Source organism: Monodon monoceros, unplaced genomic scaffold, assembly GCF_005190385.1.
Source record: "Monodon monoceros isolate NGI ecotype Baffin Bay Population unplaced genomic scaffold, NGI_Narwhal_1 Super_Scaffold_11, whole genome shotgun sequence".
In the NCBI taxonomy this organism is placed as follows: Eukaryota; Metazoa; Chordata; class Mammalia; order Artiodactyla; family Monodontidae; genus Monodon; species Monodon monoceros.
This window is the reverse complement of record NW_021703767.1, coordinates 123,155,449-123,175,175: the sequence shown is the minus strand read 5'-3', so window position 1 is coordinate 123,175,175 and position 19,727 is coordinate 123,155,449. Positions and strand designations below refer to the sequence as shown.

General features: G+C 39.1%; 1 protein-coding gene across 1 annotated transcript in view; it reads right to left on the bottom strand.

Moving 5' to 3' along the window:
* Nucleotides 1–18,731, bottom strand: part of COPB2 (coatomer protein complex subunit beta 2) — a 30,867-nt gene extending 12,136 nt beyond the window's left edge. The window contains exons 1-12 of the mRNA XM_029214947.1: nt 18,610–18,731; nt 14,335–14,472; nt 10,744–10,830; nt 10,409–10,535; nt 9,390–9,538; nt 7,363–7,509; nt 6,334–6,433; nt 5,537–5,679; nt 5,088–5,287; nt 3,657–3,767; nt 537–625; nt 340–446 (exon numbers count right to left, since the gene is read on the bottom strand). Of these exons, the coding sequence (XP_029070780.1) occupies nt 340–446; nt 537–625; nt 3,657–3,767; nt 5,088–5,287; nt 5,537–5,679; nt 6,334–6,433; nt 7,363–7,509; nt 9,390–9,538; nt 10,409–10,535; nt 10,744–10,830; nt 14,335–14,472; nt 18,610–18,612 (1,401 nt within the window). The 5' untranslated portion in view covers nt 18,613–18,731. The remainder of the gene's footprint in view (nt 1–339; nt 447–536; nt 626–3,656; nt 3,768–5,087; nt 5,288–5,536; nt 5,680–6,333; nt 6,434–7,362; nt 7,510–9,389; nt 9,539–10,408; nt 10,536–10,743; nt 10,831–14,334; nt 14,473–18,609) is intronic.
* Nucleotides 18,732–19,727: the final 996 nt, after the last annotated feature.

Genomic DNA, 19,727 nt, shown 5'->3' with positions numbered 1-19,727 from the left:
CAGGTAAAGTATGAAAAGGCTTTCTGAACTGAGTGGGAGACTTGTAGGCCCTTCCAGGTCAAGAACTCCCTGGCTACTTATCTTCAAAGCATTAAAGCCATTTAAAATATGAACAGCACTTGGCATTTGTATAACTTTTTATACTTTTCAAAAAGCCCAACATCTACTGCCTCACTCAAATACCACGACTCTACTTTTCTAAGCAATCCTGAGGTACATGGCACTGTGTCCAGCACAATGGAACAGGGACAGCAGGGTATAAGGATGTTTTTTGGCCTCAGGGACTCAGAGCTTGTCACAAAGATGTACACTCCAAAAACAGCAATGGAGGGAGCTCACGTGTTTGGGCTGAATTTCAATTCTGCGTATGAGTTCTGTATTGTCCCAGTCATAGAAAGCTAAGCCATTTACAGATCTGACTCCCAGTAAGAAGCCTCCATAGATACCTAAAAAGAACAAAAAAAATTTTAGATCTTTAGATGTTTCTGAGCCATTACAAAGCTTCTAAAATTGTATCATATATAAACAGCACTCACTTTCAGCTCCAAAATCTGGTTTAAATGATTTTTTTTCCTTAAAGTTCTTAAATATCTTTACAACACTGTTGCTCTCTCTTATTGCATATCTGGGGGGTGGGAAAAAAAAGGAAAGCAAACATAGCATATTATGTATATACTAAACAGCAATTCCACCAAATGTTACAAATATCTTCAAATATATGTGAGTAGTGAATTATGCAAAAATATAAAATAGTTGAAAATTCAATATTATATTTTTTCCTGAGAGATCAGTGACCTGCTTACAGTTGGACAAATAATGAATGGGTTTCACAAGGTCTATTACACAAATTACTAGGGCTTACAAACTATTTTAGAAGCTGAAAAGATCCAAATGTTCCTCAACAGGTGAATAACTAAACCAACTGTGGTCTGTTCATACAATGGAACACTACTCTGCAAAAAAGGGAACCAATTACCCATCCATGCAACGACATGGATGAATCTCAAAAACATGAATGCTGAGCAAAACAAGCCAGACTAAGAGTGCACACCACACAACTCCACTGACATGAAACCCTAAAGAAGACAAATCTAATCTACTGGGGAGTAGGGACTGGGGTGCTGACTGTTAAGGGACACAAGGGGATTGTTTTTGAGATGACAGAAATGTTCTATATATCTTGATTGTGCTGGTGGTTACAGATTATATCCATTTGTCCAAATTCACTGAAATATACATTTAAAACAGTGCATTTTATTTGGTATAAATGATACCTCAATAAAAGTAACTTAAAAAATAAAACTTTTATTATAAAGGGCTCATTAGTCAGCCATGTTTGGCAACAACTTAATAAGTCATATATACTCAGGCCTCTGCCTTGAAAAGGGGCTGTGGTTGGGTACTTGGGAGTATATGAGGAAGTGATCTGACAAGTGCTTTGCTCAAGACGGGAAAGATGCTGAACAGGGTCTGGGCTGGATAAAGCTGAAAAGAGGAAACTATCAAAACAGAGAGAGAGGTATGTTGAGAGAGGTAAGGCGACCATGCTTAAGATGGTAACTAAGTACCTACAAAGTGCCTTTTAGTATATGGAACTGTGCATGAATGAGTTTATTTAGGAAATTTATGAAAAGATCTTACCTTTCAGTGACCTTTTTGTTAAAAAATAAAAAGCATGCATCTTACTATGCAACACTGAGGCTTACGTTACCCACTGCTGGCAGAAGAGGCAACACAAAATATGGGGAAAACAAAACTAAGAAAACTGTAAAGATGTAATTCAGTGTTTGAAAAAAACGTGTAAGCCCCGAAGTTTATGACATGCACCAAACAGGAATCAAAATGGAACCGATCAGTGACTATAATAATTGAGACGTAACTTTTTCCTGTTTTTAATGAGACTATTTTATGAACATTTTGAATTCTGACAGAATTTGTTAAGAATGGGACGTGAGTAAATACTTTTATTTGAATTACGCAGCTAAATGTGGTTTTTCCCCTTTTCTCCACTTTATTTAGAGATGTATAAAATTTGAGGATGCTTAAAGTTTATGCAAGGAATGAACAGACTTAATTAGGTATAAGTTCCTAGAAGGCATTCTGTAAGCCCATTACTGTTTTGAGGAAACAGGTTCCTCTGTGTTGTTCTGTTTCATTTTCAAATTAGGATCCCAAGTCCTTGATTTAGATTCTCAAGGAGGGTGATGATATATTTAAATAAAATTAAATGGATCCTAAGATTGTAAAAAAAAAAGAATGGGAGGTAACATTACAGAAAATGAGGTGTTTTTTTTAACATCTTTATTGGAATATAACTGCTTTACAATGCTGTGTTAGTTTCTGCTGTATAACAAAGTGAACCAGCTATATGCATACGTATATCCCCCCATCCCCTCCCTCTTGCATCTCCCTCCCACCCTCCCTATCCCACCCCTCTAGGTGGTCACAAAGCACGGAGCTGATCTCCCTGTGCTATGCAGCTGCTTCCCACTAGCTATCTATTTTACATTTGGTAGTGTATATATGTCCATGCCACTGTCTCACTTTGTCCCAGCTTACCCTTCCCCCTCTCCGTGTCAAGTCCACTCTCTACATCTGTGTCTTTATTCCTGTCCTGCCCCTAGGTTCATCAGAACCTTTTTTTTTTTAAAGATTCCATATATGTGTGTTAGCATACGGTATTTGTTTTTCTCTTTCTGACTTACTTCACTCTGTATGACAGACTCTAGGTCCATCCACTACAAATAACTCGATTTCGTTTCTTTTTATGGCTGAGTAATATTCCATTGTATATATGTGCCACATCCTCTTTATCCATTCATCTGTTGATGGACACTCAGGTTGCTTCCATGTCCTGGCTATTGTAAACAGACCTGCAATGGCAGGGCAGGAATAAAGACGCAGACGTAGAGAACTGACTTGAGGACACGGGGGGCAGGGGAAGCTGGGATGAAGTGAGCGAGTAGCACTGACATACATACACTACCAAATGTAAAATGGATGGCCAGTGGGAAGCTGCTGCATAGCACAGGGATTCAGTTTGATGCTTTGTGACCACCGAGAGGGATGTGACAGGGAGGGTGGGAGGGAGGCTCAAGAGGGAGGGGATATGGAGATATATGTATACATATAGCTGATTCACCTTGTTGTACAGTAGAAACCAACACAACATTGTAAATCAGTTATACTCCAATAAAGATATTAAAAAAAAAAAGATTCATTGAGGTTTTCATCAAGATTACATCAGAATTTAGCATCTCTCCCCAGTAGCTCAGAAAAGGGCAGCTGCAGCTCAGGATGCCAGGTGCTGGGGAGGGCCTGCCATGGTCTTGATTTGAGGGCCTACTTTGCCTTCAGCCCATAAGTACCAGGCCCTGCCATGGGCTCCACCAAGGAAATAGGTGCTGGGTCCCCGGTTTAATGTGATTATTATATCAGATTGAGTGCCCGCTCAATACTGAACACAGAAAAGGCAGAGGCAGCTCAGGCTGCATAGCTGCCCCTGACCAATCTTCCAACACAGCTCTGGTGAGAACTGTTCTTTAACATGGTGAAGAACAGCCTACACTGAGCCTTGCAAACCTCTTTAATACAGCTGCACAGAGAACACACATTGGCAATCAGGGCAAGCTGGATATGACACAGCCAAAACTTACTCTGAAGAATCGTGGGCCCAGGCAAACTCCTGGGCAGACCCAAAGCTCTTGTTTCTCAGTGCCATTGCTGTGTAGATGATATATTCGCCATCACCACACACCACAACAAACCTAGAAATTATAGAACCCAGGGAGGGAAGTACAAAGGACCAATGACATGTAAAATTTAAGTAACAATGATTCATCTTTATGGTGAAATATTTCTAATAACAAACGTTATTTCAGTTGACTGTTACAAATGAACCTATTACCTTTTAAAGTTATATATTTCTCTGAATATGGAGCTAGACATAAATATTCCACCCAACAAATCAAAAGCAGATTATGAAGAGGGGGTTACTGCTGAAAATGTTACTGCAGTGGCCTCTCTTACAAACAAAGGGTCAGGAAGATGAGAAAGGGTGGAGGCACACAGGGGAAGATTCCCCTAATTCAACGAGCACCTGTTGAGCACCAAGATGCTTGGCAGTTTGCTCATTACATTTACACCATAGGAAGGCACTACCTTGTTGCAAGGCTATCTTCATTTTAAAGCTGATCATTCAAATGAATAAAGATACCTTACCCCAGTTTTTAATGACTGTTAAATTTATCAAAATAAACAGGATATTTTAACATTTAAATATAAGAAAAAAAGAATGTTCCATAGTCAAAATTTTCTCAATAGACATACTGGCTGTTATTAGATTGCCAAAGGTGAAATGTAAAACTTCAGCAAGAAACATTTTATGATATTAAGGGGAAAAAATGCAATGCGTTCTTACTCTTCATAAGAAAATTTTATTACAAGTAATTATGGATACCATTTACTGAACTAGGCAGCATACTTGGTTTATATACTCTGTCTTTTTTAATACTCAGGACAGCATTATAAAATGCCAAGATCTATTGTAAAATAATTTTTAAAACTCACAGGTTTAAACTTATTGTACTAGAAACTCTCCTCTCACAAGATGTTCAGTGCTTTACAAATCTTAAGGGAGAAACAGAGCTGACGATTCAAATTACAGAGAAGAAGCAGAATTATTAGCAGTCCCCAAATGTTTTCAAAAGACAAAGACCTCACAACTCTTCTTCTTAAGAGCAATGAGTCAGCAAGTATTTAGAGAGCACCTACTAAGTCTCAGGATAAGACATGATTCTATGCCTTGAAGGAGCGGAAGGACACATACCAACACATCTGAAATAAAGAGTCAACACAAAACTATTCAACTGTTCAAAACTGCGTGGTGGGATAAGGCCAGGAAGGCAACTATACTTCACCTTGCATGCCAACCCGATCAGAAGCATGGCTGTCTGCTGCTGTGTTGAGGACTGTGAGGCCACGGCAAAAGCTCAATGAGGAATGCCCACCAAAGGGCAGGGGTGGGATATGCTGTGGATATGCAAACATACACAGAAGCCCAGAGAGAGATTTTGGTGGTGGCTTACCGCCCATTAGGATTGTGCTGGATAGTCTGAGGGTATATTTCACAACTGCCCATATCCTTTACTGCCAGTGGCAATCTTTCTCCATCTTTAATTTCAGCATCTCCCATTGCTTTTAGGTTGGCCTGCTGGACTTCTGAATGTTTGGCCCAAATTATCTTTCCATTGGCATCCATGGACATGGCAGGTTCCTCCCGACCAAGCTGGAGGAATGACAAATGACTCTTAGCAATGAAAAGGAAAACAAAATAAAACCACAACAAAATAAAACCACGACAAAATAAACATTTTCTATTTTCATTTAATGGAGGGCTCCTTTCTTCCACTTTAAATCTCCGGTGCTAATCTCTTGAGCTTAATGACAGAAATGCCAGTTTAACAAAACTGGTGACTTGGAAGATAACTGCTTCCCCTATGTCCATCTATTCAGAGACAGTGTAATGAGAGATTACCTTCACAATGATGCTCCCTTCATCATAGCCCAAAGCAACGTTGTTGGACCCTCGCAGGCTGGCCACACACCATACCCTCTCCATGCCATAATTCAACGTGCTCTCAAGGCGATAGGTGCTTGAATGCCAAATACGCACGGTTCCTGAAAAGAACCATGTGAATATGCCCTTTTGATTTGAACATCCAAGAATGAACTGTGAGGTGAACCAGCCACATGGAAGTCTTTATATTCAAGCAGAACACACTTCCTGACAGCTTAATTTCTTGATCTATATATAGTCTGTGATTTTATAAAGCAACATAAATAAATAATAGAAAATTTATAAGAAACTAAAACTAAGAAATGTGATCTTAAGTGTGAAATAATGACAGGATTCCTGGGTACAGTGCCCACTATGTGCCAGATGCTTTCTATACATGATTTCTTCACATCCTTTCACTGTAATCCTATGAGGCAGATATATCTATGCCCATTTCATAATGTACCCAAACCACACATCTATGAAGTGGCAGAGGCTGAATTTGACCCCGGGCTTTTAGACTCCAAGGCACAGGCTTTTTCAGCTTTTCTCTAGCACTTCTGGGTGTCCTCTTATTTAAGTAACAGAGTCAAAACACATTAGAATGATGCTGATAATAATGCCCCTTTACTCTTTTATAGCTTAAGTAGTCTCTACTCTAATAAAAATATCAAAATCCTTTGAAACTTCCAATGAAAATGCAGGGCACTAGCCAGCTTAAATATCCACTTAGTAATGATATTAAACACAGGAATAAATATTCATTTCTAACTTACCATCTTCTGAACCTGTGATGATAATTGGCAGCTCAGGATGAAAACTGGCACAAGACACATTTTGGGCGTGTCCCTCCAGTGTCTGTACACATGTTTTATTCTGTAATCAGTACACAGAAAACACTTTTATTAGTGGCAAACAATAACTCATCCTTAATTTTCTCAGTGCACAGATACATAATAAATAAGAGTGGTTATGACATCTTAACAGTATTCAATACAGAGATTTTTGGAATAGAACCATCTTACCGTGTACACATTTTCTCTATTTGATAGTACAGGCAAATGTAAATGTAACTATCACATTTAAAGAAGAAAACACAACACACCCCTGAAAGATGTGGTCTTCATCTAAGTGTCATTCCCTCAAATTCCTAAGATAATGTCTTTAATACTTTTATCCTGTATTTAAACACAAATTTGAGTATCTCAGTACAGCTGGTTTCTAGGCCTCATTTTATTAACTGTTTATTGAAATTTTGATGTGAGAAACAAAAAAATAAAAATTTAACATACTCTTGGAGATAAAAAGTGTAGTAACAGGGCTTCCCTCGTGGTGCAGTGGTTGAGAGTCCGCCTGCCGATGCAGGGGACACGGGTCCGTGCCCCGGTCCGGGAGGATCCCACATGCCGCGGAGCGGCTGGGCCCGTGAGCCATGGCCACTGAGCCTGCGCGTCCGGAGCCTGTGCTCCGCAACGGGAGAGGCCACAACAGTGACAAGCCCGCGTACCGCAAAAAAAAAAGGCCCGTGTACCGCAAAAAAAAAAACAAAAGTGTAGTAACATACCTAGGTTTACAAGAGTCTTTGTGGCAAAATGATTGTACCATGGTAATGTCATGACATTATTCATTTGTCCGCTAGTTTTCAAATATAAATGAAAGTCTGAGACCACATTTTAGGTGCAAATTCTGATGCCTTAAGTTATTATGCTATAAACAGAGTTCAACAACCCAAGTTTGAACTGTCCTGTAAGAAACAGTAAGAAGCATATCTAATATATGGCAAGTAAGTTATGAAAAAACTGTACCTGATAGTCCCATATTTTCACAAGACGGTCATCTGCACCTGAAATGAGGTATGGTTTGTCGCCCCCACTGTAGTAATCAATGCAGTTCACACCTTTTTCATGTCCCTCCAGAGTGAAGTTTGGTGACGAGGAGCCCAGCTGCCACACCTTCAGAGAGCAACAGCATCTGCCAGTCAATATAGGGCCTTGCTTTTCAGAAGGCAGCTCCACCACACCCCCGACAGGTCATATAAATGCCAAAGCCGGGGGGGGGGGGGGGGGGCTGAAGAAAGCTCATTTTTTCACCCACTTGTTTTTGTTTTTTCTCACTTTCCTTGAATTTCCAGGGGGCAGAATCACTATAGCATTCTCTGAAAAATGCCGATTTCCAGGCTTTATCCCCAGAGATTATGACTCAATGGATCTACAATGAAGCCCAGGAATCTAGATTTTTTTTAACAGACACCCCAGATGTCTTGACTCTGAGAAACACTACTTTAAGGGCAGGAAATGACTTCATGAGAGATTTAATATAAAGCTAATGAAAGTGGACTTAGTAGGACGTATTAAAAGGAGAAAACTACTGCTTAGTCAAAAAATTAAAAGTATGGAAAAGTAGTCAAATATTACTACAGCACTGGTATTGAGCTTTACCTTTACAAATATTTATTTTGTATGCCTACTACATGGGAGGCCCTGTGGGGAGTATAAAGATGTGTAAACAAACTTTACTAGAGCCAAAGATAAGATAATTTTTGTCTTCAAGATATACCTAATTTAGTGAAGAAAGTTTAAAACTAATTTCAAAGTTTCAACCTATGTCAAAAGCAAGGACAATCCAGTGAAAGGAAAAAAAATAAAGTAAGCCGAAGTCCTAAGATATTCAACATATAACATTTAATAATAAACTGTCAGACAAACAGCATATAACATTTTATAAAAGTTAAAGGAAAACTAATAAAAATGTTATATAGATGTAAGCCTATACATGCAAACAAAAGTTTATGTAATGTATATTTTAAATCTATGCATACAGAAATAATTTAAATACTACAGTGGGAAAAGAAATGTATTTACACTCACTGCAACATGTATTAAGCATCTAGTATAGGCAAGGCACTGTGCTGCTTGCTAACTTGTGTCTGTTTGGGGGAGGGAGTAACACACAGTTCCTGCCCCAAACATCAACATTTCAGGTATAAAAATTTCCGGAGACACGTTCATTGTTATTCAACATGAAGGTCATAATAGAGGCAAAAAGTGATGGAAGGAACGGGATGAAAATGACTGGCTCTGTCTAGAGGTGAAATGTATGTCTGAAGAGAGCTTCTCACAGTAAATAACTGTGCTAATAAGCCTTGAAAGATGAGTAATTAATTATCCAGAGGAAAAGAAATCAAAATGGCAGAATAAAGAATACTGCAGGCAGAAGGACCAGCTGAATTAGGTAAGGTTCTGTGAATATTCAGGGCTTCTCTAGAAAATGGTGAGTAGACCAGGGTTACTGGAGATATCTCATAACATTAGCTAAGGCTAGTCTTGGAAACGCTTGTATTCCACACCAAGGCATTTGGACTTTATCCTTAGACTGGGAACTGACAAGACGGAATCCATGTTTTAGAAAGATAACTGGAAGCAGTATGGAGAAATGAAGTAAGAAAAAGAATGGAGGCAGATGACATTTAAATGTAAAACAGATTAATAATCAGCAGAAGTCAACAACACATATACTAAAGGAGAGGAAACAGTGACCTAGAGAAGATACAGGCATTTTCTTATTCTGGATGTGCAGAGGTTTAAGAAGTCTTACACCATATTGCTTCCACGTGGAAAAACACTCCTTCATTAAGGACACTGAGCTGCCACACTGTTCTTCTCAACAGAATATGATGCCCTTCTGGTTCAAAATGAGAAGTCCTATTTTGCTTCAAAATGAGCTTTTGAGAGAAACTTCTCAGGAATAACTTTCTGGGCAGCCAGTAGTAAAATACCTGACACAACTATATGTCACCAACAATCATAACTGACACCAACAGTGGACATCCTACCTTGATAGTCCTGTCCAAAGAAGCGCTGGCAAACTGATTGTTATCTTTGGGGTTGATCACGATCTGCATAACATAATGGGTGTGTCCTTCAAACACTTGTGAGCAAGACCATTTTTTATCCCAGTCCCAGAGTTTAATAAGCATGTCATCTAGACCAAAAGAAAGTCTCCAGTTAGTTGCAATTTCTATTTCTTTCATTCAGAACTAAGGTGCAGAGTCTCTGTGCCTTTTAAGGCAGCAAATCTAACACAAAGCATATATTCCATGTCTTAAAGAAACAGAATCGGAATTGAACAGATTTTTCAATATGCTTATTTATTCTAAGAATAAATTTAACTCTCTAAAGAGTGGAGATAAAAGAGAGAGATTACTAATAGCAAATATACAAATTTCATGGAAAAAAATTTAAGACAGACTCAATGGGCTTTACAGAATGATGAAAGAGGAACAAGTCTGATTAGAGTCTAAGTATGAACGAATAATGATGGCAGTGACTATTTCAGAAATAAGCATTTCTCTTTTAATACAAGATTGGTTAAAAAAAAAAAGTTCTGAGTTACTTCTCAATCTCTAAATTAAAATGTTTCAAAGAGCTATTACCAGTTCAGTGCAACTGGTTTTAAATGCCTTCCAAAAGCGCCACTGTTTTATACATAATACCAAGGAGCAAACTAGTCTGAGTATAAAGATAAATTGACTAGGGTATATGGCAATCTGCCAAAAACTCACTCAATCAGCATGTAAATTAGCTTTCTGTTCAGCAGACTTTTCAGCATCTAGACCTTCAGGTCTTCCCTGACGGGAATTGGAGCAACTGCTATACAAATCCTAAGTAGAACTGATATTCATTAAAATACAAAAGTAAGCAGCACTGACAGCACGTTAATGGATTTAAATAGTTTAAAGGCTGCTTGGAATTAGAACTCTGCTTGTAACAGCAGTAAAAGAATTGCATGTCTCACTGAATGAAAATGAATTACTCAAAGAGACGCACATGACCAAAAGGGGTCATCTCTTACCGCTGCTAGTTAGAATGAAAGGCTGGGCTGGATGAACAGCAATACAGCGAATGTAGTCTGAATGAGCTTCAAACATATGAACTCTCTCCAGAGTGTTGTAGTTGAACACTCTAATCTGCATGTCATCCTGGAAATGGAAAGTTTAACACCATCATTACTGTTATGAAGTAAATTGCACAAAAAAGTATATTATAGGCTCAGGGTATAAAGCCCAGGTTCCAAAACAATGCACTAATTAACAAAACAAAGCAAGAGCCAAAGCTCTTTGACTCGACGCCGCCAAAGCAGCCACTGACAGGTTCACGGATGGGTTAGAAGCGCAGGGAATTACTTACCGCCCCCGTCACAGCCCAATTCTTCCTCGCAACAAACTTGGCAGCTCGAACAGGAAGATCACATACTTCAAATGTTTTCACCAGTGTCTTAAAAATTTCACAAGAATACACTTTGAGTCATGAGAAAATTACTGAAAAATCTATCCTGTTATATTTAAAACATCCGATTTTTTATATCACTACTAATCATAAAATGTTCTCAGGCTAAAATATAAAAGTGCAACAGTCAAATGAAAACAATAGACCAAAGATCTTTTCTTTAACAGATTCAAAGTGCAAATACTTATAAATGACAAAAGAAAGCAAATGTCAACAAGATGAAGTTCCCCATCCTCTGTGCTCCAGCTTCATCCTTGGCTACTCCCAGTGCCTTCTTTGCTCATGTTCCCTCCACCTGAAGACCCACCCAGAGGACCTTATACTCCACTTTCACAACATAGCACCTTCATAATTACATGTTTAACGTCAATCTTTCCTGCTAAGTCCCCTGAGGGCAGGAATCTTGTTCACCACTGTATACCTAGAGCCTAGAACAGCTGCTGAAAAACAATGAATGTGTAATAAGTATTTGTTGAATGAATTAGCCCCTAGTTTTCTCCTTTTAAAAATTAAACCCATAAACTCGTAAAATAAATTTATAAACAAGATACAACTCTTTTGTACACTTCAGCAATATGCTTCCGTACAGATGCCATTTCCTTTTAGTGAAGTACGAGAACACAGTGATTCAGATGTCCCTTAAAGCTGCTCAGAATAGAATTATATACACAGGATAAAGGTGGAAAACTAGGAGACCCTGCTAGAAAGAGCAGGGATGAATGCATCTCTTTGTCCTCCCACTTTGATGCTTTGTTCTTTAAAATTCTGAAAATCAAACTATCACTTTTCAATCTCTCTTTCTGTACGAGAGAATAATGAAAAGAGCATATTCTGATTGATTAACTATGTGCACCAAATTTAAAAATAGGGACTGGTTCACAAGAACTGTTGAGCCCACTCTGGCTTCCTGAGCAAGACTTCAAAGATTCTTCAGTCAAAGGCTGAATGAGTGGGGACATAAGCTCCAACCTGCACGGCCACTAGCAGCTGACTGTGATACAGACACTGCAAACAGGTAGAACATGCAACCTACAAGATGACAGACAAATCCACGAAGGCTCGTGAGGGGCCAACAAATTCAGGGATCTGCTGAGCAGTAAAAAATAAAGCAGCTACAGAAGTAACAGTCATGTTTCAGGTCCACGTTAAGTGCTGTGGCTGATACAAATGACCTAAGGGACGGTCTTCCCACTCCAGAAGCTAAACAAGCTAAACAGGAGGAAACGCTACACACTCAACATGTAAACCAGCAGCGAAATGTAAGAAAATAAAGAAACACTTGTATGGGGCCTTATAGGTCTCCTGCACAATTTTATCAATTTGATTTAACCCTTCTGACAATCCTGCGAAGTAAAGAAGGCAACATATCATCTTCATTTACGTAAGTAAACCGAGCCTCAACGTGGTTAAAAGGCTTGCCCACATCATTTAATTAGCAGGGAAACTATGTAGCAGTTTCCCACTAGCTGTCTATTTTACATTTGGTGGGGTATATATGTCAATGCTACTCTCTCACTTCGTCCCAGCTTCCCCTTCCCCCACTGTGTCCTCAAGTCCATTCTCCATATCTGTGTCTTTATTCCTGCCCTGCCACTAAGTTCTTCAGTACCAATTTTTTAGCTTCCATATATATGTGTTAGTGTACAGTGTTTGTCTTTCTCTTTCTGACTTACTTCACTCTATACGACAGACTCTAGGTCCATCCACCTCACTACAAATAACTCAGTTTCGTTCCTTTTCATGACTGAGAAATATTCCATTGTATATATAACATACTGATTTTTTAACTGCTGCACCCATCACCTCAAAGAGTATAATATCTCCTTATTTGAAATTCAAGTACATTTGAATTTACTTCCAAAAACATTTTTTGGCTCTTTCAAGAATTTTGCTCTCAATACACGAGTGGCAAGTAACTTCTGTTGGTGATAAAAAGAGGAGGAAAAGCAGGTAGAACCAAAAATAGACCAACCATTCAACAAAAACTTACTGAGTATCTACTATGAGCCTGTCTGCCAGGTACCCACTTGGAATAACAACGGGAATTAACACTAGGATAATCCCTGTCCTCATAAAACCTCCATTTTTGAAGGAAATTAAACAAAAACTTACCAATGAGATGAATTATGAAAGGGGAAGTAGGTGGCCCTGCAGGAGGGCACAGAAGGGTACAGAAAGAAAAACGAAGCAAAGTAGATGGCCCAGATAAAGCAGTTATGTTACAGTAAAGCCTGGAGAAAGATAAGGGAAGTACACCAGGGCTTTAGAGCACAACTATAGTGAAATGACAGAGCTGAGAAATGGTTAAATGGAGCTGACAGAGGGGACTCCAGGGAGCATCAGGAAGCAAGGTGGCGGTGGAGCAGGTACCAGTGTATCTGCTAAGCATAAAATCTGAAAGGTTTTAAACACATGGAGAGAGTAGATCCTCCCCCCGACCCCACCCACACAAAAGCAGTTAACAAGCATACTCTCCGCATCAAGGCAAAAGGAATTCATGAGATAAAGATTTGAAGTCGCTGGACAGAAATTCTGAATTAGTGATATACTGATAAAAGGAAAGTTTATTATTCACTAGGTCAACAAATTATTACTGAGCCCTTACTGTGTGTCAGGTAATGTCACAGGCACTGGGATACAGCAGAGATCAAAGTGTTAATGTGAATAAAATGTCACTGGTGGGACTTGGCTGACTGTGTACTCCTTACTGTTTCATTAGAGTGATATAAGCTGTAAGGGTGTTTTTAGGTTTACTCCTGAACTTGGTTCCCTAAGGCCTATTTTTGCCATCTTAAGTCCCTCAAATGTGAATTTTATCTGGATTTTAAGAACTTAACCTTGGATGTTGGGGATAATTACTGTATAAATAGACTCAAAACTATGATGTGTTCTGTACTTTGAAAGAAAAAGATTAAGGATGGCCAACAAAGACTGGAAAAGATAAGACAAACTAAGCTGAAAGACCTATTATTTACTCAGATGAAAGCATTTAAGGGAAATAATCTGTAAAAGGCACATTCTCATGTGTAATGAAAAGCTGACTACAAATCTCTCTCTGATATAATCTATAATTTGTATGGCTGACTGGAAGTTACCTGCATCATGCATTACAGTGAGCACTTGGGGAAAATTTAATAAAAGTAAAAATCCCATTCTTAAGATGGTTAGAATACTCACTGAATGGAAAATTAAGTACCATTAAATACTTTCATCTAGAGCAAGTGATCTTATATTGGTGTCAGTTTCCTTAATTTCAAAGTAGAGCTAATACTACCTATCTCAGAACTTAACACTTAAATATTGGATATAATGAGCCCAGACAGTTTTTCCCACAAGCTCTACCCTCATAAATGTTAGTTTATTAAAAATACTACATACCAATTTTATTTAAGAAAGCAGTAGGCATATACTACTGAACTCTGTTATATTTCTTCTCTTTCATTGTAAACAGATTAAGATAGTATTTCTAATAAAGTCTTTAAAAATTCCTACCTGTGTTTCATGATTCCAAACACACACACTGCCATTGTAAAGACTCGCCAACATCCACGGCTCTGTAGGATGCAAATCCACACTCTTAACTCGATCAGATCGAGCAGTTAGCTTTCTCTTGATATCCAGTCGCAGAGGCTAAGGACAAACATAAAAAACAAACAAACATTAAATTGCTATGCCAAATAAAACATGCTTGAGATCTTAACTAAAAACAGTGCATTAACATGCCTACAAAACAATTCAGTTTTTACTTTGCTAAATTACAGACACAATTTGAAGTCTAAAGCACCTACTTATTCACTCATATATACAAAAAATATGAGTATTTAAGAATTTTTAATTTGTAGCAGGACTTGTCAAACTTTTTGGTCTTAGGACACCTTTACAGTCTTAATTTTCGAGGACACTAAAAAGCTTCTTTTTAGGTAGATTATATTTATTAATATTTACCATGCTAAAAATTAAAATTGAGACATTAAAATATTTGTGTATTAATTCATTTTCAAAAATGAACTAAACCCATTACATGTTAACTTAAGTAAGATATTGTTATGAAAACTAACTATAGTTTCAAAAGAAATTTAGTGAGAAGAGCAGCAATGTTTCACATTTTTGCAAAACTCTTTAAATTCTGACTTAATAGAGGACATTTGTTTTCCCATATCTGCTTCGGCCCTCAATATGTTGTGATATATTGTTTTGGTTGATGTATATGAAAAAAACCCAAAAAAAACAAAACTCAAAAACCTGGCTCACAGATACTGAGAACAGATTGGTAACTCCCAGAGGTGGAGTGTGGAAGAGGGAGAAATGGGTGAAGGGGGTCAAAGGGTACAAACTTCCAGTTATAAAATAAGTAGGTCATGGAGATGTAATGTACAGCACAGTAGTTAATAATACAGTGTTGCATATTTGACAGTTGCTAAGAGAGTAGATCTTAAACGTTTTCATTGCAAGAAAAAAACACATTTTTGTAACTATGTATGGTGACAGGTGTTTAGACTTATTGTGGTGATTGTTTCACAATATACACAAATATCAAATCGTTATATTGGACACCTAAAACTAATATAACGTCATATGTCAATTATACCTCAATTATTTTTTTAAAAAATTGAGTTCTTCAGAGAAAAGTATTAGATTTATTTTGGCAATAATATCAGTAAATGCTAGGCAATGTAATGTGGGATCAATAGGGGTTATATCCATGTCCATGAAGGGCTTTGGAGCCAAATGGGAATGTTTATAATGTTTTAATGTATTTAAGTTACAAGAACCAAATGGAAATTACAATTTTAAACCAAAGCTAAAATACTCTCTCGAGTCATAAAATACTAATAGTTTAAAACAGCCTTTTTCAACCTGGATTCCTCATCTAAACCACAGAAAGAAAATGATCTGAATAACTACTTTCTCAATTCTCCCAAGGATACCTCTCTAGGAGAAAAGTTAACTCATTATATATAATGATGGCTTAGGGCAGTAGTCTTAATTCTCTCTTGGAAGCAGATCTGAGGAAGACTGATTTAAAATATATTTCTCCTTCAACAGGTTTTACACACAACCTAAAAGTTTATTTGGCAAGTTGCGTTATCATCCAATTTTTATTTTTGCGATCTTCCATGATGATCATGAATTGGACAGAAATTTAACGTTACTTTTCTACACAAATGAAGACTGCTACATAATTTCCGCAGAGGTAATTTCCTGAGACAAAGCAAACACCTCACAAGGCTTTTATTCATCGTTTTGGATCTCTATCAAATCTGGGTCACTGACTGCTTCGAACCTTGCTCTGACTTCTATACAGGCCTCCCTCACTTTTGGCAACAACCTACACCTCTTACTTCCATTTAAAAGATCCGAGTTCTCTGGCTCTTCTCTACAATAGCCACAAAAATGTTTCCACTGTCTTACCTTCTTCTCTATCTCAAACTTGCTACTTTCAAACCATCATCTTCACATACCTTGCTGAAGCAGGACCTCTTACTTCACCCATTTCTGAATTTTGTCCCATTAATTATCATCACAAATGTTAACTCTTTTTTTCTGGTCTCTTCAGAGTCAGCAAACATTATGTGTCTATTATATGCCAGGAAGCACGGTGGAGGCTTTTTCCTCTAGTAAATGAGGAAACTGTACACTTATAAACTATGTATATTTTACCATTAAAAATATTTTAAATGCTTGATTACTGAGTAAAAGTGATGCTTCAGGAAGGTGGTCCAGGGGACTGAGCAACCCCAGTATAACTCTACATACCCCCAATGCACAATCTCAGTTCAAAAAGCACAGCCAAGAGCTCCTGCTGTATGTCTCCCAAGATTTTAGTGCCTACTTTGAATGAGACATTGTACTAGGCACTGTGGAATACCAAATGAGTAAGGTACTCATACTGCAGCCTTAACTCTAAATGTCTCCTTATATCTCCCAAAAGCTGGATGCATTTAGGACTCAGCTTAAATGCTACTGCCACTACTATGATCTTTCAGATTACCCTACCAGAAGCATCCTTTCCTAAGGGATCCTACAGGTTTTAATTTTAACATTTAACATTTGTGCACATGTCTGTTTTTGCTTTCTAGAACAGATGCTACTTAAGGGCAGGGTCACTGCTTATTCATGTGTTTATCTCCACAGAATCTTATATATTTGGGTATAGAGGTTTAAGTACAGACAGTATAATCGAGGTCTAAAGAATCATGATGGACTCAAACTTCAGTTCCACTACTCATTTCAAACGTACAACAGTGGGTAAATTTACTTAACTCTCAGGTTTGAAAAATGTAAAACCATTGACTATTATCTACCGCTTAGTATAATGAGAATTAAATTCAGTGTTAAACAGAACAGTGCCTGGCCTATTGTAACCACTCCATAAGCATTTATAATTCACTCTCCCAGCTGTTGTGAGAATTAGGAGGCAAATGTTTAGCAAAATCCATGGCACATAGTAAACACTCTATGGTAAATGAGTGAATAAATAAATTCACATTTTGTAGTTTATATAAAAGATTTTAAATGTGTTAAAGAATGAAATATGTAATTATAAAAATACTCTTAAACATTGCAAAAGAAAACTAAATTAGGCAGATGCAAGGGCTGTTTCCAAAAATGTCCAGTGCTGAAAGCACAGCACACCCCAGAGTAGGTGGCTGGTAATACGAGGTGGCATAATTAAGTGACTTCAGTATTGTTCAGAGGCTCTTAACCTGGGAACCCAATAAAGTTCATGGATGAGGATTGTGGGGGGGGGTGGTATCTCTGAGTGAACCCACTAAAACACAGCGTGTTTCTCTATGCATTTTTCTGGAAGTATCCATAATGTTCACAAGTTTCCCCAGGAAATCAACTTGCTGTAGTTAAAACTCTGCAGCAATGAGCCTTAAACTAACTTGATTTTAAGTTTTTATTTATTTTTTTTCCTTTAACAGCAAGGCGAGGAACTTGGACTTATTAATCCCTACGGTCTTCAAGCTCCAAAATCCTTGAACCTGTGCTTCCTAACAAGTGAAGAAAAGCAGGAAAATGTTTAAATACAAAATATTGAATTTCTTACATCTTTTTGGAAAGAAATTCTCACACTATCATACTGTTTTTCTTACTATTATAACTCTTTTTGTGCAAAAGTATTTTAGAGCATATTTGGGGGTGATAATAAAAAATGCTGTCATGACTGTCATTCTTATCAGCCGCCATATTTGCAAATGAAGAAAAGCACGCCAACCAGTTTTATAAACAACTCCCCAACTCTTCGTTTCTCCCTAGAAACTTAAGCTGGGGTCCCAAAGCATCTGAAATTCCACTCTTGACTCTCTATGCATTTTATTTACTTTTTTGGGGGAGGGGGGCTTGCCTGTTTAAGTTCGTAGTTTGCGGTCAGCACATACTATACCAGAACAAACCCAACATGACTGCAAAATCAGCTGTCGTCGTTTTAAAGGCACAATGAGGCAGTTTCGCCAAAGCCTTCTACGGAGTTCAACGTTTTCGGTCTCTTCTATTTCCCTACACCAAGGATCCCGCTGCAGACCGCACGACCTCTGGCAAACGCAGTAAGCACCGGAGGAGTCAGGGACCCCTCAATTCCAGGCACTGCCTCCTCAAACCACTCCCTCCCAGAGTTCAAACTGGACCAAGACCCCGCAAGGCCTGAGGCGGCGGCCGCAGCGGGAGCCCAGGCCGCCGCTGACTACGGCCCTCAGGCCAGGAGCCCCAGGAATTGGCCTTGGCCGCAGGGGCCCCACTCCCTCCTGCAGGGCCTGGACCTACCATGGCTCCGTTGGTCCGAGCCCGGACGCCTTTACTCGGTGCGGACGAAGCAGTCCGGGAGAGACCCACCGACCAGCCGACCGGCCGACTGCTTGACGTGGAACTTCCGGGAGGAGTTCTCGCGATAGAACTCGAGTCCAGGGCCCGAGCGCCTGCGCAAACGGGGCGCGGGGGGCTGACGTTTCCCAAGCCCCGCCCCAATTTCCAAGGCAACAGGGCCTCCTAAATGGCCTCGAGCCCACCTGGTGCTGCTGGGGAAGTGGGAGTGTGGCCTCCACTATCCGCTGCAGTGTCCTGGGGCTGCTGAGCTTGTACGAGAATCAGAAAACCGCGAGTTAAATGAGATGAGGAAAAGCGAAATGCTTCATCCGAATGCTAACGGCCGGAGAAACTCCCCTATAGTGGAGTTGTGTCGCAGGGGCTGAGAAGCGCTGTGAAGCTTCCTCTGATTCTGGCTCTGAGGAGAGGGCGGGGAAGAGAAGGGAAGGCGAAGCTAGGCTCTAAGCCTACTGTACTCTGGTGGACCTGAGAACGAGGCCCAGAGAGTCCTCTGCGGGGCCTGCTCGGGGCCCTGATTGAGGCTGGAAGGATGTGGGCCGGTTTCTGGGCTGAGCTTCAGGCATTGGTGGTCTGAGGGCTGCGAAGAGTCTTCAGCTCTGGAGCTCCCCAGGATATGGGAGTATCCGACCCTGCAGGATCTCCTTCTATTGAGCATCGACCGCGTTGTTCATTCATTTATAACTATTTATTGATCTTCGGCTGTGTGCCAGAATACTTTCCTCTCAAATCTTCACATCGAATCTGAATTATCTCCATTTTACTGATGAGGAAGCTAAGGCTTGCAATGAAAACGTTTAAGATCTATTCTCTTAGCAACTGTCAAATATGCAACACTGTATTACTAACTACTGTGCTGTACATTACATCTCCATGACCTACTTATTTTATAACTGGAAGTTTGTACCTTTTGACCCCCTTCACCCATTTCTCCCTCTTCCACACTCCACCTCTGGGAGTTACCAATCTGTTCTCAGTATCTGTGAGCCAGGTTTTTGAGTTTTGTTTTTTTTGGGTTTTTTTCATATACATCAACCAAAACAATATATCACAACATATTG